This window comes from Ammodytes marinus (assembly GCF_949987685.1).
Source record: "Ammodytes marinus genome assembly, chromosome: 18".
In the NCBI taxonomy this organism is placed as follows: Eukaryota; Metazoa; Chordata; class Actinopteri; order Uranoscopiformes; family Ammodytidae; genus Ammodytes; species Ammodytes marinus.
In genome coordinates, this window is record NC_137222.1 from 7,481,527 (window position 1) to 7,500,621 (window position 19,095).

At 40.5% G+C, this 19,095-nt stretch overlaps 1 protein-coding gene across 3 annotated transcripts; it reads right to left on the reverse strand.

Annotated features, from left to right (window-relative positions):
• Positions 1 to 5,192: 5,192 nt before the first annotated feature.
• Positions 5,193 to 16,382, reverse strand: ark2ca (arkadia (RNF111) C-terminal like ring finger ubiquitin ligase 2Ca; the record flags this gene model as incomplete). 3 transcript variants are annotated; one of them, XM_080046168.1, is made up of 8 exons in its annotated part: positions 5,193 to 5,310; positions 5,940 to 6,040; positions 6,169 to 6,264; positions 6,565 to 6,669; positions 7,534 to 7,663; positions 7,812 to 7,955; positions 8,587 to 8,887; positions 16,322 to 16,382. In XM_080046168.1, 8 exons carry the CDS (start codon positions 16,380 to 16,382, stop codon positions 5,193 to 5,195), a joined length of 1,056 nt encoding a protein of 351 aa, XP_079902294.1. The 3 variants fall into 3 exon arrangements, with proteins under 3 accessions (XP_079902294.1, XP_079902292.1, XP_079902293.1); XM_080046166.1 differs by having other exon boundaries at positions 7,812 to 8,000; XM_080046167.1 differs by having other exon boundaries at positions 8,587 to 8,898; positions 16,306 to 16,382.
• Positions 16,383 to 19,095: the final 2,713 nt, after the last annotated feature.

Below are 19,095 nucleotides of genomic sequence, written 5' to 3' on the forward strand. Positions count from 1 at the left end.
AGGAACTGAGACAGATTTTTACATTCATAGTTTTTATTGTATGATAATATATTGTATATAGGTCCATATTTAATACTACCTGGGAATATAATCTGCAATGAAATTCTGTGACATTATCTTCTTTCAGGAAAAATTTATGTGCCATTCTTTATAATTTTCATATGTCAGGGATGGTTTGCTCAACTGCTTTGTTATAATGGAGGTTTTATAAAAGATTAAACTCTTTTGTTATAGGCCTGTCTGAATGACATCTTTTCACTCTTTTTGACTCTCTGGTATACATCCAAACAAACAACATCTTGAACTACAGAAATGTATTTTAAAGCTGCTCTACACAATCTCAACACAGTACTATTTATCAACGTTTCAAAACCTTAGCTATGGAATGGTTTGTGCATAGTGTCAAACCCAGAGATATATATGCCTATCAGCCTGCTATGCAGTAGTTCATAGCAGCATTTCAGCACATTTTAACTTTATTTGTTATTATTTATTTTATTGTAACTTTCCTGTTGACTTGGTTTATTTTCACCACCATCATCAATCTGTTTCAGTCAACATGCAGGCGTTGTCAGCTAAAAGGGCTCTGATAAACACAATGTACGCTAATTGTACGCCAACACCAAACAGATACAATTAGCGACTAGTTTTAAGCAGCTGCAGATATTTCCTTAGAAACAGCTTAAAGAAATGGGAATATTGGACTAAGATGTATTACATACGACAACACTTCAAATGCTTATGCGCTGTGTCTGCTTGGTTTGTAAAACGGTTAACTGTTAGCTAATTAGCTAATGGGTTAGCCATAACAACATGAATGCAAATTTTGTGTTTACAGCTTGTGCTACTGCCCCCAAATGGAAAAATAACAATAAATTGCTGCTTCTTTCAAGTCTGGAGAAGATTCAAACAATACTAAATAAGTGAAAGTGAAATTGAAATGTTGTTTTTTTTGTTTTTGTTTTACAAATGAATGCAAACAATACATCTACAATGTTTCCACCTGCTGTGAATGTAAAGCATAAATATGTTTGCAATTTGTAACAGCTTATAGCGTAAAGCCAACTTTACGCTACCTGCCCAACCCAACACCAAACAACATACCACAATTAACGACAAGTTTTTAGCACTTATAGGCCAGATATTTCACCAAAAAATGCTAAAAAGTAATATTGGACGTCATACATAGGCTACACCAGAAAATAAATGACTCCAAATGAAAATACCAATGCTTTGTCAAAAGGTAGCCTAACTGTTAGCTCATTTAGGCCTACTAATGGGTTAGCATTAAAATTAAAAGTATGTACATTTGTGTTTACAGCTTGTTCTGCTCCCCCAAATGGAAAAAAATATATATTAGTCTAGTAGTGAAGTAGGCTAATGCTGTACAGCTTCTTTAAGTTTCAGAGGGTCAAATTCTAAACACAGTTTTTCCTAGGGAAGAAAAGCAGAGAGGTGTTATTCCAGAATATAAGATGTAAAAACGAGTACTTCTCCATTTTATGCAATTTATTACAAAAAGAGCACATACAAAAGGATAATATACAAGCAATGAAATAAGATTAAAATAAAAAAAAAGTTTGGGTTTAGCAATGCAACCTTTGAAATCATTATCATTATTATTAGTAATAATAAATTAAGTACAAAATTCCACCACATGTGAATCTAACAATTACCCATAATAAGCTCATCCATTTCTTCATCAACACGCTCATCACATTTAATGCGCTATTGCTTTAATATTAATGATAAATAGTTCTATTTTCAGATAAAATATCCTATATTGTAAAACATTGCGCAGTCACAGCTAAACAGCATATTTTTCATACAATGATGGCGGCAGCCCTTTCACTGGCACTTTTTGGGATATTTTCTCTTCAGCTTTGTTTTTCCGTTTCCGCGACACAATGTATTAATTTTATTTTCTGTTATATTCTTTGTATATATTTTCACCATATACTATTAAACCATTGAGACTATATTGAAACCTGAGAAAACATGCAGTTTTTAGAAAAGGTTGTGCTTTAAGATCCTCGCCTTCCTTTATAGACTGTGAAAGGAAACGGAGGACAGATTCTGAGAGGATAGATGGACGGTAAAGAAAAAAAGAGTAGGAGATAGAAGATAGAACAGTTAAAGAAAAACGTGAATTGTATATGAATTTGTAGTATTTGCAAAGCCCACAGTGAAACATGCCTCTTTATAGAACTACTTCCACTATGTATACAATTATTCAGCCCTACACACCAACAGCTACTTTGGACAGTTAGACTTGAATTTTGAGGATAATGGCTTTTGTATACACCTGTCAAATGTTGTATTAGCTCCTTCCTGACTCATGCTTTGAATTATTTATGCAACCCATAAGGCATGGTGGCTTTCATGGACTGATTGTTATTAATGGTTTCAGTAATATGGAAATATCTCCTAACACGTAAAGCGAGGCACTTGGTATGCTTAAAGTCTAGCAAACTATTCTTGGAAGAAGAAGTGAAGAAAAAACACCAGGGAGAAATTAAAATATGGATACAAAAGGAACATGCTTCACAGATGATCATCGTTAAGACCCATAGTGCATTGTGAGAAGCAGAGAGTTAAAAAAAGAAAAAAGCTGGAGTTCTTAGAGATAATATAAAATTATCTAAACTAACTTTTTTTTTGCCAGTGAGAGGGTTCCCATAATTAAAACGAGTGAGTGCAAAACAAACAAATGAAAGTTAAAAAAAGAAGAAATCACAAACTAAAGAAAAACAATTCACTTCATTGCAGTTTGTCCACTACATCACAGCATGGGGGATCAGCGAAATTGCATTGAATGGAATGTAACCAAGACCCACAGCACCACATGAGAAAGAGAGAGAGAAAGACAGAGAGAGAGAGACAGAGAGAGAGAGAGAGAGACGAGAGCGGGCTCAGTAGCTCAGCCTTGGACAGTAAACATCGCACAGCCAGCTTGTGGAGATCAGACAGCAGGGCTTAAAACATTAGTGTTCCAAAAAGGTACAACTGCATGCAAAGCATTCCCATTTAAAACAATGCAAAAATGAGGTAATAGTTTTTTTTTCATAGCATTTTTGTGTTATTTCTAAATAAATAAATTATGATTCAATCACCACACCCCCACCCGTCCAACAAAAAACTATATAAAATTAAATACATACCCACAATATCTACAGTTAGTAATAAATTATGATTGTTAAATACTTAAGGCATCTGAACTGACAACACCCTGTGTAAACTATGAAAACTTCATCACAGATGGCTCCACTACAGGAGGAGGCAGTGTCGACACTGGCAGTGCACGAGACAGGGACTTTACTAATCCTTGTTAATTGATCCCTAAACCCACCAGGCTAAAAGGAGGCTCTGGGCCGAGTCTTATCCTTTAACTATCACAGTGCATAGGGCAGAGAGGGTCCTTTAACACACGGCCCACACAAAGGGAAGAGGAAAGAAGAAGAAAACTGGTCCTGGACCATGTAGCAAGAGAGGGGGGCTTGTCTCTGTGTGCACTGCAAGAGGGAGGCTGCCTCCATCGCACCACGTTCTACATGTTCTAAGCAATACAGCATAGCAACCAGCATAGCAACCACGAGGGGAGGTCTGTCACACAAAAATACACAAAATCAATACGCAAGCTCCTCTCTCTCCGCTGAAACACTGCATGAATCTAGACCTAAATATAAACCGACGCAAATGCAATACCGAGGGAAAAAAAAACTTTTTTTTATAATGTTGCTATAACTATTGTCACATGTGCTTGTTCTTTAGGCAATAAGGTAAACATCGAAGAGAGGGTTCCCATCGTTGCCGCCAAATGGGACAAGATGAACACACGCTACACGTCAGGGGGAGCAGCCGCTGACACCGTGCTCATTTTTTTTGTTTGTTTGTTTGTTAGTGTTGAGAAGATAGTCACAGCTCAGATTAACTAAGTCATGCAAAGCCATCTCTGTGCCCTTTTAAATTTAAGGAACGCTACCAAAGCTTACAGCCCAAGTCGATGATGAAACATGCATTTTTAGTAGGCCTACGCACTGTTCTGCCCCTGGGCCCTCGCCAAGATGATGATGCAAGTCAAAGGGCACAGCTAAACCTTCCACCCAATTCGCTCTGAAAAGCACGACCATTTCCTTTTTTGCCATCCTTTTTTTGTTTGTTTTTTTGGCTTTGTGTCAGCGATTAACCTACAGTAAGTTAACGTCGAGGTGTTGCCCCTCGAACCCCTTGAAACACACTCGCATTTGCACTTTTTTTCCTCAACATCCACATTTTTTTTTTTACAACGCGTTCTTGTCAGTCTCACACACAGCAGGCAGAGCACACGTACATACACGCGTTTCAGGTTCAAGCTACAGCGTGACAAAAACGCATTTTGGTAAAAATACTTTCTACCTATTTTTTGTCTTCTTTTTTTAAAACACACAACGACTCGATCACTGGGCTCTGTAATTCTACAGCAACGAAAGAGTCCTACTCACATAACACCAACCCAAAGGTAAATGTACAACTGTATTGCAACATTTCAAAGCTGCATGATAGAAGTAAAACACTCAGCTCGCTGGTGCTTGCCCCCCTACGAGAAGGCGACAACCGCACCAGACATCGCTTGTTGGTTACTGCTACTCTACTACGACCACAAATGATCTTTAGGTAAACATGGCATCAGAGCATTTAGTTTCAGGTTAGGTTTTTTCTTGTGTGGCAGAATATTCACTTTGATTGAAGTGTGTATGGAAAGAGAGAAATAGGCTCTAGAAAGAGAGAGAGAGAAAGAGAGAAAGTAGCCAGCTCAGTTTGGGTTGTGTTTTTACACTCTCAGGACATTAAGTCATGGCTTTGAGGACATGCTACACAGCCCGGGGCTACCTACAGTACGACACCACAACAGCAACAACACCCCAATTACGACCAGCAAGCTACAAGTAAACCCTGTGTACATGAGAATGTGTTTGTGTCTGTGTGCTTTTTCTATATAGAGAGAGTCCTTTCTGCGGCCTCTCGTGCAGTGAGTTATCCTGGCTTGGCTCAGTAAAGCGTGAGTCAGAAGGGTGGCGATGTCACATGAAGTCGGGAGACATTTGGCAAAGCACCCAACAGTGGGGGGTGAGGCCGTCAAGCCGGGGCGGAAGAAAAGCAGGAACCACACCACATGATAGACAAGGGAGTGAGGAGGAGGGGTTTACATCTCATCAGCTGTCAGGGCTCAGCTGTGTTTCGATGTCAACCCGACAGATTGGACACTTCCTGCTAGTGGCCAGCCATTGGTCCACACAGCCCTGGTGGAAGAGATGCATGCACGGCAGTCTCCTGAAAGGACAGAGAGACAAGAGAGAGACACGCGGTCAGTGTTAATTCACATTGGAAAGCACGGCTCCCCCTGTGTAAACAGCTATGTGCTTGCAAAGAACTTCTGAAACCAGCCGGGAGTTAATTTTGTTCATTCAGGCATGTGCAGACGACTTCTGTTGAGTCATCAATCCTCCAGGCCTCTCAGACAGCTGAGACTCCATATGCTGTAAGCCGAGCCGCTCTCCTCATCCCCGCGGCAACAGTTCTTATTTCCCCCTTGATTTCGACCCCCAACATGGTTTCAAATGCAATGTCTCGATGCATGTGCTCCTGTCATATCTTCGAGGAATAGTTTTACCAAAATTACACATAATGAGAAAATGGATGCCTCTGTCATATCTCTCTGTTCAATATGAAGCTAGAGCCAGAGCTGTATAGATCAGCTTGGCACAAAGATTGGAAACTGGTATAAACTGCTTGTCTGGCTATGACAGACAGTACCACAATCAGACAGATCAAGGCAAGACTTTACTAATGCTCAAGTATGTAACATGTTTATGTGAACCCACAATCCCAAATAATCCTTTATATGATGTACATGTAAAGGAAAAAAAGGATTTTGGGGCAACGAGACAATTGTGACTGACCTGACGTCCTCTGCCTCCTCCAGCATGGACAAACAGATGGTACACTTCTCATCCACATCTGTTTCCTCCTCCTCTTCGATTTTCAGCTGAAGGGGCTTCCTCTGTTCGCAGGTCGGATTACAGAGAGACAAAAGGCAATGGTGAAAAAAAAATAAGCTATGTGAAAAAACATGTGAATGCATTCAATAGTTTAAGTATTATTAACAGTAACAGTAGATTCCTGGCCTACCTTCTTGTATTTGTGTGGAAAGGTGAACCTCTCTATGGTTGTCTGAATGGCCCCTCTACTGACACTCCCCAGCCGGTCCTCCAGCTGTAACAGCTCCTGAGGAAAATTTGGGCATCCAGTTGAAAAGACTAGTAATGCAATATATATAATTATAGTCATACAAATAATGGAACAGCTACTAAATCAACCTTGAGGTGAGTTCAAAAACGAACTTTGAACCTCAAATCTTAAGCCGACATGACCAAATCTCCAAATGCTCAAAAAACAGATGGAAACTTAAATATCTCCAATTTAATGACAAGCGAAAACACTCCATTGGCTAAAGTAGTTTAACAATGTTTCCACGATTGAAGTAGAGTCTTAACATGGACAGCTGAATGTAAGATGTATGTGTACCTCATAACTCTCTCGCACAGCGGTGGCATGCCTGGAGGGATTCAGACTCTGCAGGGCTAACAGGTGCAGCTGCGGGTACGGGTAGTTTCTGATTTCATGCACAACCTAGCAAAAGAGTTCTTAATCAGATTATTACATCAATATAAATTGGGATATTTCCCTCTATTGTTCTAAAGCATGGTACCAATGTAACACCAACACTGTGTTTCCAGGTGCAGAGCAGCAAAAGGAAACACATTCTGTGTGTTTGGAGTACCAGACCTCTGTGGCACACTCCTCATCTTTGCTTGAGGCTAGTGGCTTGGGCTACATGAGCCCCTACTAGAACAACACACAGAATCTCTGATCGAATGGTCTTTGAACACAGTTGGCAAAAGAGTATCAGATCAATGGAGAAAAACATCAATGTATAGGTAAGATATCTATGGAACACAAGGTAAATACTGTGGCCACATTGTCACACAAATGTTTACTAAAGTGTACTGGAGTAACAGATCGTATGACCTGGTAAAAATATTTCTAAGTTAAAACTTTATTTTTTATCAAACCTGCCATCTTGTTTGGATATGGCTGTGTTTGATTTGAAGGAGAACTTATTACAATGAAATAGCTTTTTTACAGGTATCTATTATCTTCCTCTGCTCTTTCATCCGTTTCCATCTACAGGATGTATCTTGCTTTCCTATGACTCACTCTGTTATGAGTGTTTAGTCACAATGATTGTTATTTTGAATGCTTTAACTGTGCACTCTCCCTCAAGCCTGGAGAGATGATTTCTCTCATACCCTGCTCTGTTCGGTGCTGGACTGTCACAATGCATAACCATAGTCATCATGGCATGAATTGTCGAGTTTCATTCCCACATGGTGAATATCAGGTATGTGTAGCATCTCTGTGCCATCTCTGCAAATAAGCTGTAATGTATAATAGCAGATTTGTTTTTAATTTAAAGTAGGGCGAACGACATACCACTTGTGCAGAGGAATTGTTCCTGGGGAAGTGGTGCATGCGAGGGGAGGCCAGGTAATGCTGATAGTGCTGCGGAAGCTGCTGGAGCTGGTACTGGTGGTGAGGGAGGCCAGCATCAACGCTGAGATCCCTGCAGGCAGATAGACAGACGACTAAATCAACATTGTTGCCCGTGCCAGGCAAGGTGACAGACAGACAGACAGATGGGCACAGAGATGAAATAAATGGATAATTTCCAGAGTCTACAGGACTCTCATTAATCTCCCACGGTGACTCACCAGTCAGTGCCTTCGGCCAGGTACCGCTGCTGCTGCTGCTGCTGCTGCTGCTGTGTCATTGGCTGAGGAACGTGGAGGGGAGGGGAGTACTCGAAGCCGGAACGCAGCCGGTGAGGGTTCAGGGGAATACGCTCCTGGGTTCTTCTGCAATTGTATGAAGATAAGATAAAAATGTTTGGATGTGGTTCCCTGTTTGTGTGTATTTGTATTAGAGCTTCATGATGTCGGGAAAACATGCGATATGCATTGTTGAATATTGCGATTACGATATCACTAGCAATAAAAAAATATCAGTATACAGTGAGTGTTAATGTCTTTCTGCTTTGAGTTCACTGTCAACATTAAGCAGCCTATGCATAAAACTACTCCTATAGGTCAGGCACAACCAAGCAGATAATTTTAGTCTGACCCAGTTGTTGAGTTCGGTGGCCTTCACTATGTTGGTAACATTTTCTGTGATAGGTTACACACTTGCTGGTCTTTATGTAAATCCCTGCTGGCTAACATGAAATCTAAAAGCTATATTTTCACAGCCATGCGCTTTACCAGGAGTTTACATGGATGGCGGGTATCTAGAGCAGTAGGGCTTCATCTGATTGGACAATGGTATTGATATGGGGAGCATGAATGCATGGCACATGGAATAGGCTATAATTTATCGCGGTTTAACTACTCTTTGCGATACGCCATATCAACATTAGCGATAACGATAAAAATGTGTATATATATTGTGCAGCCCTAATTTGTATTTGTGTGCAGGCAGGAGTTGTATTACCTGGAGTGCGGGAGAATCCTGCGGTGCTGTGCTTCGAGAAGCTGCTGCTGGATGAGGTATTGCTGGTGTAAGGCCTGAGGTAGGAATGGAGGCCCCGGCACATCCTGGAACTGAGGGGGCACGGGTAGGGCAGTGAGGGGCGCAGGGTGCGCCGGGGGCAGGTGGGCGGCCAGGCCGGGCTGAGGTGGCTGGCTGGAGTGTCCTAGAGGGAACTCTGCTGAGATGGGCGCCTGGGGAGCGCCCAGGTGAAAGTGTCGGCAGGAGGTAGCATGGCTGTGTTGATGCCTGGTGAAGTGAGCTCCTATACGGGAAATAAATTGTGAGTGATCACAATCGGATCCCAGATAAGCCTGTTTCACTCAAAACAGATACCACAGAGAGACCTCAGTGAAGATGTTAACACACTTAATTGAAAATAACAAAACGCTCTCTGGATTTTGTCACACTTACAGAAAAATTAAAAGGTCACCTATTATGCAAAATGCACTTTCTCTTTTTTTCTCCACCTCCACCTTTTTTAAATCTGTGTTCCAGAATCCCAGTCAGCCCCCTCCCCTTTATGATATCATAATGGTAGAAGCCACGCCACCTCATTACCAACTTAAGCTAGCACTATCTCCACTTTTGAAAAGCACATCTCCAGATACTCCTGAATCTAACAGGTAGTCTGTCATATTGAGCTATAGCCCTAAGAAAAATATATAAAAACATTTATTTGACACTACACCATAATAAACTGTTTCTAGTAAAAACACAAATTGCCATAAAATTTGAATAACATGTTACCTTTATCAACCAATCACACAGAAAGGACCGGAGCAATTCAGGAAGAGACGGGTCAAGACAGACTAAACAGCAGATGGAGGACACAGACAGTGAAACCCCTGTGGTGCATCATCCAAACCCCACCTCTCTCCACTTGCCATAGTAAAGCCAGCAGGAAGGAGGGCTCTTTACTAACGGCCTGGTGTGTTTCCAAGAAGCCACACAGCACGACAGGTCTGTCTGTGGTCCAAGGCTAGTCAATTTAATAGATTAAGGTTCTATATCATGTCTGGCGTTTGAAGGGGAAAAATATTAATCTGTCGATTTCTCACTAAAACTCTCCACAGCAACTGAGGTGGCCCCAAAAAATGGTCTGCCTGCCTGTCTCCCTTCCCCCCAGCCATCCTAACAGAGGTGAGATTGGATGGTAGTCTGACTGAAACAACAATCAATACGAATTCACTCTGAGCTCAGAGAAAGCAGGGCTGGGAGGAGGGTAAGGCAAGGACAAACAGCTACGACTTCAGCTTCCCATTACAGCTTTCTAGCTTTCTTGAGAAGGAAGTAGACAACATAATGGGTGTAATGATTGTCCCTTTGCACTTTGATCTTTTTAATTGGAAAATATAATTGTTTCAACCACTTTTGTGACAACTGTCTCAAGATTTGTTAGGCTCATTAAAACATCCTAAATAGTATTATGGAGTTACAATGCATTTATTATAGGAAGAGGAGAGGATGGTTTGTGATGTATATAGCATTGGCTGACAATTTATTTCGATTAACAGTAAATGGTTTACTGAGTCGAGATCTAATCTACAAATTGAGTTTGTATTTTTTATGTAAACACAAAATCCCACATCATCTCTTAACTGCATCTGCATCTATGTTATTTCATTTATGTAAAGGATTAGAAGTATATGCTTCTTGGTGAAGGAAAAGATTGATACTGCTCTCATTGTTCTCATCTGTTATAAGGTCACAAACAACAGCTGCTTAGCTTAGCATTGCACAAAGACCTGTCAGCAATTATTTAATCCATCTCTTCACCAGAAGGCAAATAGTCTAAGCATATTTTTTTACCAAAATGTTGAACTACTCCTTTAATTATGTGACATATTGTCATGGTCGTTGTAGCCTTGGGACATGAGCACCATGTGGCTGAGGAAATAGAGCAGAAATGTCAGGACTGGTGATTTGGGATTGGTGAAAGGCTGAACAGCACTTTTGTATAACGTCTGTGACCCGGCAAGACCAGATTTAACAGAGTAAATATTAAATGATTTGTCTCAGGGCTTCTTCACAGCATGAACCGCTGACATTAATATTTGACATATTGCAGTGCTGCTAGCAGCTACAGCCCTGATGTTGTTATTGTTATATCTCGGCTACGGCTTTAAATTACAGACTGAGAATGAAAATGCCTGATTGGTGCAGAACAAACCCCCACCCATCCACACACATATCCCCCTCTCCTCACCCAAGAGCTGCTGCACAGGCAGCCCCTCCCCCATGGTGTGGCTGCGGCATGGTGTGTCCCTGTGTGACTGACAGCCCGTAAGCCCTGCCCAGCCCCGACTGCAGCAGTCTGACATTGAACCTGTCTCTCTCTCTCTCCTCCCCCCTCCTGCTTCCATCACTGCAGATTTACAATCATACCTTTTCAGATTTTCATTGGAAACTCACCAACAGTCCAGATATAAGGGGACTGATGAGCGATATCAGTCTGTATGTTGTCATGGTGGACTGAAAACCTGCATACAAATTGCTCTGCATGGCCCCACGCTTGCACATGCACTCACTGACCTTGATGACAAACATTGCTGAAATATGGATCGCTAGGTGGAAGACAAAACATCTGATATTAATGTACTCTATACACCAGTGCAGCTATGAAATAACATACATAATGGCTGTCGAGCTATTTAAAAGTCTGTTGCTGTGGTCTCTGGAGAAAGCTACACATGAGCTGTGTCTCAGACATACTTTGTGTCTGCACATAAATAACCTTGACTATTTCAGACATTTGTGAACAGATGTAAGGCTCCAGTGGCAGGAATTTGACAGCAATGAGTCTCCGACTTTAAATTTGCTGAGTTTAAATTTAAAATGTGCAGCTGGAATACTTGAAATGAACCTGAACCTGAGTTGCATGTGGTGGTGACCAATAGCCTAGCTTTCAACCTTTGTACAGAAGGTTTTCTGATGGTGTTAAAAGTGAGAGCAACTCTTAAACCAAAGATGGCACTTAAAGAACAACCCTGTGAAACACTATATATTTAGAACAATTTGAATTTATAAATTACATTATTGTATAGGACTAATAACATTCAGTACTTGTTAAATTACAGTATATTGGTAGACAACATAAATAATATACTATGATTCATAATAATAATGATAATAAGAGCCTTCTGTGCACTAGTAATGTAATTGTGAGCTGAATTGAGTTAATCTATGATTTTGTCACAAGCTACAAAAGGCACAACTGGTTTAAAATACGAATTAATACATTATAATTATAAGACTGTTAACACTAACTCAACGCTTTCAGGGATTTAAGAGTTCACTTGTGTGTTAAGGTAAAAGATGGAGTCAGCAATTCTGGAGAGTGCTTGTTGTCAAAATCAGTTGTCGAAATAAGTGAAAATCTCTGCATACAATCCGCAACCTATACGTATGTATGTGCGCTGAAAAAAATGGTGTTAATTCACAGCCTAGGCTCTGTAAAAGGGCATGTTGCTAGTTACGGTGGGCCCCCTTTTTTTTTTACATACCAGTTTACAGAGCCTAGGCTGGGTAACACCAGATTTTCTTTCCCAGTGCACACACAGTATGGACAGGTAATGGATGGGAGGAGATATTCACTGATTTAGACAAAAAGTGAATATGACAACAAGTGTTCTCCAGAGCCACTGACCCCACCTTTAAAGGAGAGGACAACATGAATTAGGTCAAAAGTTTACAACAGGAGACACATATACAAAACACTTTACAAATGAAATATAGCCTAGTCCATTTGGAGACGATGGACTAAATTGATTTATCATTTTGCTATATATCTGGAGACTCTTACAGGAATATCTGGATATTTTTGGTGGAGAATTAGCTGAAAAGATCAATACCCTTCTCATATCTGTCCAGTTACAGACAGTAGCTGATTAGCTTAGCACAAACACTTGAAACAGCTAGCCTTGTTAAAGGAAATAAAACACAGCAACATCACCTACTGTATAATGCGCGCCAATATATGTCCTTTGTTTAATCCATAAATAATGTTAGTGTAACAATTTGACGTTTTGGTTTTACATGGGTTGTACCAAATAATTTCTTAGCGACTATTTCATCGACTATCAGTTTTATACAAATAAAACTGATTTGATTTGATTTCACAGCCAAGAAGAAAACATGGTCAAGCACATAACCCCCACTACATTGTCAAATCAATGTATGTATTTAAACGTTGTTTTAAACAAACAAAATGTGTTTTAATTTGTGTAAATTAGCAGACTATCATTCGACAGATCTTGTTCGCTAGCTGCTTCTTAGCTAAGCAACTGTTAGCTGTAGATTCATACTTAGAGTAAAGCCACGACAGTTGTATCAATCCTCTCATATAACTCTGCTAGAAAGCAAATGCAAAGAGTTCACGAAATATTAAAGTATGTATGTAGCCCCAGTGTTGAAAGCTATAGTGCCTAACTTCTGTCGCCCCCATGAGGAATTCTGAGTAAGTACAACAACACTGTCGGCACATCTACATGAGGTAAGCCTTTCTGTGATCACGCATGCATTTTATACCTTCTGCTGTATGTCCAGGTTTTATCTGAAAAGTAGAATCAACAACTGAAAATGTTTTTAGGCGCTTCTTGAGCTCTTGTGCCAGTGTCATGGATTACATCAGCAAACGCTCACATACTTTAAAAAACTGAGAGTTTTGTGGAGCTTATAGGCTTAGTCAACTTTGTGTCAACTCATTTAGCAATGGCTTGAATGTAATCAACATTAATAATATCAAAAACTTACGCACTAGCTATATGCTAAATGCATATGTAGTGAGAAACGTAAAAGTCAAGTTGGGTAATATGAAGATATATAGGCCCTCCCATTAGACCATTCATTTGCTATAACCTACAGTTTAAATAGGCCTACCGTGGTGGACAGTTTCATATCTTTTAGTGTTTAGGTCATTTTAGGCAATGCTAAAAAAGTTTTTGTAGCAAATATTGCATACTTTTTGATTATTTCCTTTAAATGTATTGAAGTAACTCGATTTGTTAGGTAGGCCTATTGCTGGATTAGCCAATAATAACATGCATTGTCGTTTGGTTTCTTTTTTGCAACAAAATGACTGTCATCATGTAAAGAAGAAATACAAGTACCATGACAGCAGGCTCTATCCATATTGCCCAAAGTTGTTCCACTGTTAACTCATCACCAATGAACACCAATGAGTGGATGTGAGGGAAGCTGGTTCGTTCTATAACAGTGTATGGATTAGGAGGGAATGACAGCGTGTCACATCAAATGTCAATGCCAGTGTGTTTCGGAGCAGTCATGCATAGTTAGATTTTTGTTTTAGATTTCTTTGGAATAGATAGATTTGGTTTGCACTAGCTCAGAAGTAAGCAGAGCAACTTGTAGAAACTCTGTCAAAGACAGCTGAGAAATGAGAGCACATAAAGAGTGAAGGGGACCGTCTCAGTGACAGCACAGTGTGGAGGGAGGAGGGGAGGAACACATGGAAATCAGCAAAAAGCACACTGAAGGTTAGAAAGAAAACTACAGTCTTTATTGGAAAAAATTAGTATGAGTGGCACTGTGTGATAATAGTAATAATAAGAGTCAGATATTCTACATAACCAGAATAATACCATGCAAATTATAAAGACCAAAGGCAAGGCTCGACCATGCTCTCTGTAGGGTTAACAGAACAAAAGCAGCATCCAATGAGTAGATGTGTATGCTTACAGCACATTTCAGTATAGCAGGGACATCTCTACACAAGTTTACATTGGAATCTGCTGTTCAATGTGGAAAAACAAAAAAAGTATAAAATGACCATGCATTAGGATCTAATACAAGAACATAAGGTAGAAAAACCACAACCAAAGAATAAAAAAAACATTTTCACTCTAAAAAGGAGTTCTACAGCAGTGCAGGATATACACATCCCTGTAAAATGGATAGCATTCTGGAGGTGTCTGAGGAAATACTTGAGAGGGGGCAGTGCATGATTGAAAAAGGAGATTTTTTGTTTTGTTTTAAATGGCAAGATGAGTTAGACCACAGTCTAGCCAATTTGCTGTGACCGACTAAATCAATTCAGCAAGAACAAAGGCTTTCACACATGGAAAGGATTATGACCGGCTGTTTGGACACCACTAGAAACAGGTGCAGTGGACCATCAAAAGGTGAAAAATAACACCACACAAATCACTGGGATTTTAGTACTACCCATTAATGGCCAATTGGTAAATGATTGTTCCAAATGATGTAAGGAGAAGGAGATTGTAGGCTACAAAGTGCTTAATTGATTGCAAATGCCGGCACAGTGCACCTTTTGCAAATAGGGGATGGAGAAGAAGAAACTCAAAAGAGTTCGATCAAGCCTGGCTGTGATCGAATCAGGGGGAGGAGGAGGATCAAAATGTATCCACTTTACAGAAATTTTACAGCAGAATGTAGTCTATCCACACTGAATGGGAGAATCACAATGACAGTCTGTAGTACAGTCTAACGCTACAATGGGTTATTCACTGAAGAGCAACATGACAGTTTCAATAAAGACAAACTGCTTTTCTACAGAAGGTGTTATTATTTAGTCTGTTACACAGAAGGATACGGTATGAGTGGGAAAACTTTTGTTTTTTTAATGCCAATGTCGTCTTCAGATGGAAAGAGGAAATGAGGAAGAAGGGGGTTCACAATACAGCTAGATGCAGAGAACAGGCAGAGGCTACAGCAGACAGCAGCAGATGATCGTTAGCTACACAATGGAGGGGGACAAAGGTCTGAGAAATGCGGAATGTAGAGCCAGCCTCGATACTATGGAACAGGAAAAAAGAACACAAATAAAAGCACAATGAAATCATTGGTGCTACTGCAATGTAGTCTCAACAATGTCATTACCACCACTACTATAAGCCTATTATTATTACTAGGGTAGCCTAATCAACGCAGGTATAGCTTAGTTCTGCGATGGAGGATGATATTGTTATTGTGTCCAATTCAGCAAAGGGGGATTTAATCGCCTTTATGCTGCTCTGATTTCCACCTGCAGTGCAATTTTTGAAGGATTTCATTTGACGCCTTTCTATCGGACATTTTTTTTAAGGTTTAGGGCAAAATGCCACCATTTTGGAGCCAATGTTTCAATGGCCATGCAATAGTAACGACCTACAACCATTCCAGTAAGGGATTTATTAAATAACCTTTAATTGAGGCAAACGCATAGGCCTAGCTAAATATCAGGGTATTTTTTTTTAAATGAGCGCAGGAAAGAACGGACTCAGCTGCGCACAAATGGGCGCACACAACATACCATGTTACCAGCTTTGATTCAGCTGTCCGGCTCGGTCAAATAAATGACAAATCCAGACGTAGAGTTAATATTGAGCTAAAACGCAGCTATTACACATTAAAAAAAACGTGACCGTGTCAAGCCACTGCTTTAGTTCGGCAATGTTAGCCAGCGGTGCCTTCAAGCGCACGTAAACACCACGCGCAGTCAAATTAAAGATAAAAGAACAAAAAAACAGACCGCGCGAGCACAGCTGACTGCTAATGTTACCCACGCTACACGATACAGTGTCGCCTTTCGGCTGCCTCGCGCGTTCGCTAAGCAGGTGTCAAGCTCTGTTTACATCATTTGAGGACATTTTACGACGATAATTATTAATTGTTGGTTGTTTTGTTTTGTTAGGGGGTTAGGATAAAGAAAGAAAGAAACACATAAAACTAGTCATACCTCTATTTCTAACTGAGCCGAAGACGGGGAGAACCAGATATCCGACATGTACTAACACCATCCTGGGTCCTTCTTTGTTGTGTGGGGTAAGCCAGCGAGACAGATGGTCCATGGAAATGATTCCCCCCTCCCTTCTCTCCTCTCCCTACAGTCCCCAACACATTCAAACACACAGACCCACGCAGCCAATCAGTGGACCCCTTAGAGCAGGACCCTCCGGCTTTGGCACCCTGCTCCTCCAATGGGAGGAGCGCCGGGGCGGGGTTATTTTGGAGAGCCCGCCTCCTCCGTGACTGAATCTACCAGCCCAGATAAGGTAGGTTACTTTGTAGAGGTGCTAGTTTCATGTCTTGGAACTCTCAAATAGACATGAACCCCATCTGGATTCGACCCAGCAAACCATATTACTGTTTATTTTGAATCTATAGGACACCCCTTAAACAAGCCTGATTAGCATAAGGAAATGCACATTTACTCAAGTAAAGTTGTATACTTGTGCCCCAATGTATACTTTGTATGTCTTAATAATTCTTCTCCACTTAATTTATTACACCGGCCAGCCATAGATACTAGTTACATTGATTTTAAATGTAAAACACATGATTAGTTAATATGAATAAGATTAAAGGCCCATTGTGGCTGATAAAACATGTTCAGGTTGGAGGTTTTCAGAGCTGGGATTTACATGTGGTCAAACTCCATGTCCTAATGGTGAAGTTTGAACTCCACTTAAAAAAAGCCAGCAATATCAATTAGTTAATCAACTGGCAGTTACCTTTGAGGGAGACATTACAATGTATTCAATCAGACTTTAATGTTACTGCAAATAAACCTCTTCACTGGTTTAATTTCCCTTGTGCTAAACGGACACTGGACATCTGATACTCCTTTTCAGACTCTACACACGAGCAAATACTGAGAACCCTGTCTGTAGAGGGAATCTCTGAGGTCTTCAAGGACAATAAAATACATTAGATTAAATTGAATGATAGTTTTTCTTATTTTGTTCTTCTTCGCGTATCAGATCAATGTCCCACAGCCAGCACCGCTCAGAGAGGACGGGCCAGTAAGGAAATGTAATGTAGCATTTTAATCTGCTACAGATCATTAAGTGATATTTCATTCTTGTTGTAATTCCTTTTGTGAAACAACCTCTCACTATGTTGTACCGTTTTCCTGTGCAGCAGATATGCTGGAAAGTGTCTGGTGTCCTGAAAACCTCTCTGCCTCTAGTGCTAAGCCTGAAGGGTGAAGGAACAGATGGGCATGGGGAGGCAGAGGGGGTCGCAAAACTCTTAGTCCCCATATGTCCTCGTCTTCCAGTTCCCACCATCTAATGCTTTAAGCCTGCAGTGGCACACAAAGAGCCCTTCACACCAACTAACTATCAGTGCAGGTCAAAATACTAGACAATCAGTTCCCTTTACTCGCAGAAAACACACATTTGATTTTTAACACTGTGAAACCACAAAAGTTCTTTACAACATTGTCTACAATTGACCTACTTAAAACATGTATTTTATTTTATGTCCTCCTGTTCACATTGCCTTCTAACTTGGTTATTTTTTATCATCAATTCGTTCTTCTAATTGATCATTTAGTCTACGAAATGACTAAGATACATGACAAAGATAAGCAGCAAATCGACCCATTTGAGAAGCTTAAACTATAATAGTCGACTTTTTATCACTATATTCTTGAAAAATGTATAAAGCAATTATTAGTTTTACGAAAGTACTCTTCTGTCAATCACCTAAATGATGGGTAATCATTTCAGACCAACATAAATTTGAATTCTTTCGCAGAGAATGCAGGTAAAGGTTTAAGCACCGTTAATTAAAAGTTGTCTTGTTTTTTGTCGGTGTTAAACCCACCCGTTATGGCTGGAGCTGTCATTTTGAATAAACCTCGAGCGGCGCATGCCTAAAAGCTGCATCACTCAGACTGAACAGACGTCAGCGAGAGGGACGTAACTTACTTCTGGCTTTTTGAGAGTGAGCCAGAACACTCACTGCTCTGTGAGCCGACCACCACTGGCCTGTAAGGATTAGCATACAGCTGATGTTCTGCCCCAGAGGGGTGAAAAGAGCTGGCTAAAGGGCTTTTGGTTTCAGGAGAAGGGCCCCGCGGGCTGAATTGCTCCACTCCCCTCCATTGTCCTCTTCATGCAAACTCCATATGTCCCCCTAGCGGCAGGTGTCACAGTATAACCTCTGACCCCTCGTGACACTGCTGTGGGTGATGGTGAAGTTGTATTGTTCGCGGCCAGGCAGTTGTCTAGACTGTTTGGCCTCGACAGGATGAGAAAAAGAAAAGAAAACTATGACAAGTTTCATCAAGTTTTGTACCTATGATGATTATTCTCACTATTTAAGAAACACTTGTACCAAACATTTTTTGATGGACAAGACTTGTGTGCTGCCATTATTAGAATAATTCAATGTGTTTGGAATTTGGAAAAAAAAATGGAATCACAGTAACAGTTTCCTAAAGTTGTGGTAAAGTTGAAAAGAAAGTACAAAAAAAAAAAGATTTCAATCCCCCCCCCCCCCCCCCTGAGTTCATAGACCCCACTCCCAATTAAGACTATGTTTAACAGCCACCTAGACACGGATTCATCAAGATTAAATGTAACAAAGAAAAATCCTCTCTGTTAATGATCTAAGATTGACACAGGACACTTCCTTAAAGTCGCACTTGAGCAAAGGCTACACAGCCCGTGTGTAAAGTAAAACGTGTTTCTAGAGACAAGGAAATAAATTACCATACAAGAG